Source organism: Poecilia mexicana, unplaced genomic scaffold, assembly GCF_051168715.1.
Source record: "Poecilia mexicana isolate PSO_F unplaced genomic scaffold, ASM5116871v1 scaffold_17, whole genome shotgun sequence".
NCBI lineage: Eukaryota > Metazoa > Chordata > Actinopteri > Cyprinodontiformes > Poeciliidae > Poecilia > Poecilia mexicana.
Genome location: NW_028263386.1, coordinates 18,945,364 through 18,951,838, shown reverse-complemented (window position 1 = coordinate 18,951,838; position 6,475 = coordinate 18,945,364). Strand labels below are relative to the sequence as shown.

At 36.2% G+C, this 6,475-nt stretch overlaps 1 protein-coding gene across 1 annotated transcript; it reads right to left on the bottom strand.

Annotated features, from left to right (window-relative positions):
* Window positions 1-3,948: 3,948 nt before the first annotated feature.
* Window positions 3,949-6,475, bottom strand: LOC106926307 (C-C motif chemokine 20-like). The gene is made up of 4 exons (XM_015001138.2): window positions 5,699-6,475; window positions 5,443-5,560; window positions 4,895-4,972; window positions 3,949-4,742 (listed from the first exon to the last, which is right to left on the bottom strand). Exons 1-4 carry the CDS (start codon window positions 5,775-5,777, stop codon window positions 4,694-4,696), a joined length of 324 nt encoding a protein of 107 aa, XP_014856624.2. The 5' UTR covers window positions 5,778-6,475; the 3' UTR covers window positions 3,949-4,693.

Genomic DNA, 6,475 nt, shown 5'->3' with positions numbered 1-6,475 from the left:
GTATGTCGACTCTGTCCAGTTCTGTTGCGTTTCTGCATTTTTCTCAAGCTGATCTGAGTCATTAGTAAAAAATTGACAGAGGTACCAACATTTTCAAGCCCCACTTAAAAATAGCAAAGACAAAGAGAGTGTGTCATTCAACCAAGATGGGTGCGTGTTGAACTTTAAAAGTTAAGAGACTGCTGCAAGACACTAAACCTCCCTGTATTTACAGTCAGATCGATAAGTTAATGATTTAAAACAACTGAAAGTGTGACAAACCGCGCTGGATACTGAGCCAAGCTTGTCTTGCCATCATGCACTGACAAGAGGAACATAAGGGAGACTTTAAAACAAGATCTATTGATTGTTCACAACTGCAGCAAACAGCTCCATCTAGAGGTCACAAAGTCTCCATAAAATTCAAGAGAAGCAGTTGACAAGCTGACCAGCTGTTTGGGAGGGATGCCGAAAAAACCCCCCAAAAAACTTTTTCTTTACAACAAGAGTGGGATACCAGGACTTTATGTTTCAGTCAAATGAGACTAAGAAGACGTTCCATCTCCGTTTGGCTCAAATCAACGGGTAGATAAGTGGAAAGATATGTCATGTCAACAATTAAGTCAGCTGTGGGCCTGTTTATGTTTAAAGTCTCATATAGAGAATAAAAAGAGAAAATTATTCAAAGACATTTTAACACTTCTTCATCACTGATGACAGCAATCATACAGATTGTCCCTCTGATCTTATATTATTTTATATTATATGGCCCGAGCTTCATTTAGTTCACAGTCATCTTCTCTCTGCATACACCACGGTAACTTGCATAGAACTTCAGAGTTTGTGCTCTAGTAAAAGCAATCAGGCTCTTAGTAAACTTTATTCACACACTTAGTGTTTCAGGGTTAGACTGATTAGCAGTTACTGGATTATAGCATCCCTGTGTCATTTGAGATGTTCTAGATCATGACGTGGTTCTCATGCTTTTTTTTTTTTTGCATGGTAAACTGAATGAGAACAGTTCAAATGTCCAGTCTCCATTACTATCATATTTTCACTATATTTGTACATGTGCCATGGTTTCATGTGTGATGTGTTTCATCATTTAAAGTAGTTTAAATACCAAATTCTGACAACTGTATCGAAGTAAATTTGCCCTTAAGCATGGATTTATTTTTCATTCCTAATTTCCAAATGATTATAACTATTAAGGCAGTCAAAGAAAAACAAAAGAAAAAAAATCATAATCTTGACGGATGTTTTGGCAGCATGTTGTGTTAAAGAATCAGACTGCCATCTAGTGGCTACTCAACACAGACTACCAGAAGAGCTTCGCTGTGTCACCTTGTCAGTCTGGGACACCAACCCCTCTGGGTGTTGAGCTGAAATAGAAACTACCTTCTTCTCAGTCCTGTCATGCATTTGCCGCAGCTCAGAGGTCAGACCGCGTCACTGAGAAGTTTGCAGACACCTTCAGCAGACATGCTGGCAGCGTTCCTTTTTAGGTAACCCAGACAGTCGTGATGCCTTTAAAATATTAACCATCTGGAGCAGCAGCAGTTTCTGTACTTCAGATGACACAGCAACCTGTCACTAATGCTGTTTATCCTTTTGAAAAAAAAGAATGATTTTGTACGCAAACTACTACATTAATATTATTATTGTTTAAAAGATTTTTTAAGTTATTTTAGCTTCACATTCATGTAGCAGGTAATTTTCTGTAAATATAGTGGAACTATTGAAAATAAATTGCCCTCCATGTCAGTTAAAACCAAAGTAAAAAAATATCAAAACTAATAACTCCATGGATTGTATTGTGAGTAATAAATTGAAATGACACAGAAAATAATGAAATAGTAAGACAATAAAAAAAAACAAAAAACATGAAAAGGCAACTCTGCTCCTCTGTCTGTAGGGAAATGGGGTTTTTGGGTCTTTGTGGGGAGTCTCTGATGTCTGCTGCTTCCTTCATCATCCACTAGATGGTGCCAATGGGCTGCTCCTACCTGGTACATCTGGATTCAGCACACCTGTGATCAACCTACTTCGTCAGCCTGGAGTAGATCAGGAGCGGGGAGTGGGCTGCCAGCTCTTCGACGCCTGAGTGTTTGCCTGCGAGTACCGTAACAACGACCCCGGCTTCCCACCCACAGGACAAGGACCACACAACTCACAATTCATCTTCCCTCCAAAATAAACTGTATTTGTCTGATTTCATAGTCTCCTCTATGTGTTCTGTATGTGGGTCAACAGATGTGAACCCAACATGACACTTTCTCACCGCTGTGGGAGTCTGTCTGTGTTTTAACAGCAACCTGCTACCTTATCAGTAGAAACGATCAGCTTGTTTCGGAGCAATCGGAGCATTGCAAAAGAATCGTCACACAAAAGAACTGTCATGCAACAGGTGCTGACTCATTTCTAAACTTGGATGCTACAGTGGAGACCACAGCGTTGATTATAGTCTGGCAGTGCAAAGGTCATTCATTCATTGTGATCCAGCCACAACCAGGAGTTACAGACATCTGGTGTCTGTAACTACAGACACCAGATGTCTGTAGTTACAGACATCTGTAACTAGTGTCTGTCTGTCTGGTGTCTGTAGTTACAGACACCAGATGTCTGTAACTACAGTCAAACTCCAGTCAAAGCAGGCAAAAGTATAATCAGAAAAAAATGTCCAAGAGCCAATAGGAATTTGCAAAGAGTGTAAGAAATACCTGGGATAAACAGATATAGGGTATTTAATTAAGTAATCCGCTTAACCACAAGGACACCACACAAGACTCCACTTCAGAAGAAAAAGAAACATGTTGAAACTTTGCATGAATTTGGCTGAAGACTTCTTGAACAAGTCAATGAAAAGGTGACAGAATGCAACGTAACAAGATGAGATGAAAACTGAAGTGGTTGGCTATGACTGCATGTCTGAAGGAGGAATGCTACTGGATGCCTCCTCAAAAACACAACACAAAACTGAAAGAATAGTGGTGGGAATATCATGGTGAGGGCTTGTTTTACAGCCTGTTAGGAACTGGAGGATTTCAAGAATTTCTCAAGAGTTTTCAGCAAAACATTGAGCCGAAAAACAACCATGGACACTCTCACTTGGTTAAAGAAAAGGAAAATACAGCTGCTAGAAAAATGGCCCAGTCAGTTCTCAAATTTGAGTCTGATGAGCTTCACATCAGTGTCTGAACATTTTTCAAACTGCATGGAAGAGGATTTCAGAACTTTTGAAAGTCAAAACAGAGTTTTGAGACAGAATGGGCTGAATTCACAGCAATACAGGTTACTAATTTCTCCATTGTCACGATGAAAACTTTTGCTAAGTAATATACACATTTCATTAAGGGTGTTGAAATAATTATCGTCTGTGGCTGTTCAGTTTGTTACCATATAACCTAACTTATAGAAAATGTGTTCAAATTTCTTTGTACATTTGTATTTCTTGGGTTACTGACATTTCTTGTGGATTTTATGCTAGTGCAATTATTTAAAGAAACTATTTGCTAAAGAAACAATTCACTGAGGAAAATCTTGACTTCTTTATTACCCATTTTCCCTGGTGCACTCATTTGGCCTCCGTTGTTTACATGATTACGTGTTTCAAACACTGAAAAAATAAAGTGAAATTAATCTATAAATTAAATTTTTTTTCAAGGTTAAAGTTAGACAGGATCAGCCAAACAGTGTTGAACTTGAAAAAAATAAAAATAAAAAAAATTATATATATATATATATATATATATATATATATATATATATATATATATATATATATATATATATATATATATATTTTTTTTTTTTTTTTTTTTTTTACTTGTTATAAAGGCTAATTGTTGAAAAGGCAAACCCAAATAAATCAGTCAAAGCTGCTAAATAAAATTATAGTAGTTTGATAGAAGAAGAAATTATTTTTTTAGAATTTGAACACTGGTTAAAAAAAAGCTCACAACAGCAATAAACCTTTTATAAATCTTTTATTTCTGTTTCATTATTAGCATGTTTACTTAAGCATTTAATTATTATGAGAATAAAAAAGCATAAAGACAAAGAAAGATATACAATAATATTTTCTAAATTATGAAAGAAATGTAAATAATTGATCTTTTAGCTGTTTTCATTATTTTTTTTATCAGTTTAACTCTAAAATAAATGAACATTATTAAGCCAGCACCAGTAAAAAGCAAATACACTCACATCCAATGAAATAGAATATGGGTTACAATAACACTCATTTGTTTGTTTTGAAAATAAAAACCCTTAAGCAGTTATTTAACATACTTTTCATCAAGCCCATATTTTTCCAATAAACCTACATATAGTTGCTCTGATGTAATATTTTTATAAATTTATTTTCATGAGCTGTTAGTCAAAACCTATAAATATCAGAAATGAAGCCTTGTAAGCCTCAGAGTGTGTAATTAATTTAATAAAACGTAAATTGAGTTACTGGGATAAACAAGTGTTATTTCTTAATATTCTAACTTATTGAACATGGACGTATTAAAATCAATACTAAAAGAAGTTATATTCTCAGAAAGACATGATTGCAGAAGAATAAAATCCCTAAACTTTATTGCTCTAGACAACTACATAAAACCCTTTTTTTTTCTTGTTTTAAATTCGTAAATGATTTATAGCTTGTGAAGAATTATAAACCGTTGAGAAATCCACTTTGCTCCGCGAACGGAAGAGTTTGCAGGCGTCACATTTTTTTACCGTCGGTGTTCTGGGACATCGCCTTCAGTTTTGAGCTAAAAAAAAGAAAAAAAAAAAGTTTTAAATCAAACTGCTCCTAAAATCAAACCCTTCATGTAAACAGCATGTCTCTGCTTCATAATGAGAGAGTCTGGATCTAAACTCAAAGGAGAGTCTGCTGTAAAAAAACAAAGTCAGGATCTTCTACCTCAGTGAGCTGAGAGCTTCCTTCACCCAGTCATCATTTGGACTTGTACAGATTTCGTGGTTATTGGTGGTGTAGAATCTGTGATAAAAAGGAATATAATAAGACACATAAACAGCATCTGAATTTATTACACGTGAGTAACTTGGAGTAACAAGATAAAGCTATTTTCTAAGGAAAACATGGATTTTTTTTTTGGGGGGGGGGGATTATTTATTCTGAGAAAATACAGCTGTAGCAACTCATTCTGGAGAATAAAATAAATCCATCCACCAAGACAGAGTGGTAAGTGAAATTTAACTTTTATGTGAGCAATATGACACATTTTGGCAAAAAAAAAAACAAAACATATATATATAATTTTCTTTGGGGAAAAAAATTTCTTTATTGTTTTAGTTAGTAATTTTGTCATTTTTAGAATGAAAGCATGCTTTTCCCATCATAAAAGTCGTATCAAATTCTTGCAACAACGGTAAATTAGCACTGTTACTTGTTGCAAGAAATCGAAAAGATGCAGAAAGTGTAAAGATTCATGGTGTGGGGAATCTTACATGATCGCGTTGATGCGGCAGTGTTCCAGAGTTACTTGCTCTCTGTAGCCTTTGATATTTTCAGAGGGAATTGGCTTCTTACTGTACCTTGTACAGCAGGTTTTGCTCATTCGATAACCTACCGACGGAAAAGTCACACACAAAGGATGACTCACAACATGAGTCGTGCATTTCAGGCCGGCTTGAATAAAATATTCAGTCTTCAATATGTCCAATGTTCTTGATCAAATTGAATAAGTGACAGAATTAAACTCACCGGCAGCTGGAGCTGGGCTCAGTATCCCCACTATGATGAAGAGGGGGATGGCGATCATGATGATGCTTCTGGGAGTCATGATGAGGATCCAGTAGATAACAAACAACCGCTCTACTGTATTTGTATGAGTTCGGTCAGACGTCTGCCTTTATAGGCCCCACATTGAGGACAGGAAACCCAGCGCTGCATCACGGAAGCCAAAGCTTAAGATCTTTTTGATAACACATTTTATCTGAGTACCACAGCGGCAAGACGTGGCATTTGAGCATGCATCTTGCTCTTTCACCGTTTCTTGTCGCATAATAAGACACAGAACCTTCTTGGGTTCCCTTCTCCAAAAAAAAAAAAAAAAAAAAAGATTTCTTGGTTAATTTTGTTCCTTCTAAATTTGCACAATCCTCAGTCCTTTTAGTTGTCGTTTAACAGGGTTGCACTTGCGTTTCTTTTGCCCTTTAAGCTATCGCACGTAACAAGTTTTTTTTCTTTTAGCCTAATCTGATTCTGAGAAATTTGCTATTAGCCACCACCACAACTTGACCTAAAAGCTTCAGTAGAAATAAAAATATTTCATTGCTTGCAGTATCTGTAATCTTGTGTTTGCACTGTGATGAGCAAGCAGGCTATGTTGTGTGAAAATCCCTTCGCTAGTTACGCTGACCTATTTGATCTGCAAGAAGCTGATGAATCTCCCACCACCTTCGCTGGCCTAGAAAGACGAGACTTTCTTAAGATGCGAGCACATCCTGTTCTCATCAGACATTGTTTACAATATTGTGA

Coding starts and splice junctions, on each gene's coding strand:
- LOC106926307 (XM_015001138.2), bottom strand. CDS start 5,777: ATGACTCCCAGAAGCATCATCATGATCGCCATCCCCCTCTTCATCATA. Junction 5,561..5,698: donor GAGCCCAGCTCCAGCTGCCG/GTGAGTTTAATT, acceptor TTCCGTCGGTAG/GTTATCGAATGAGCAAAACC. Junction 4,973..5,442: donor TGCCGCATCAACGCGATCAT/GTAAGATTCCCC, acceptor TTTTTATCACAG/ATTCTACACCACCAATAACC.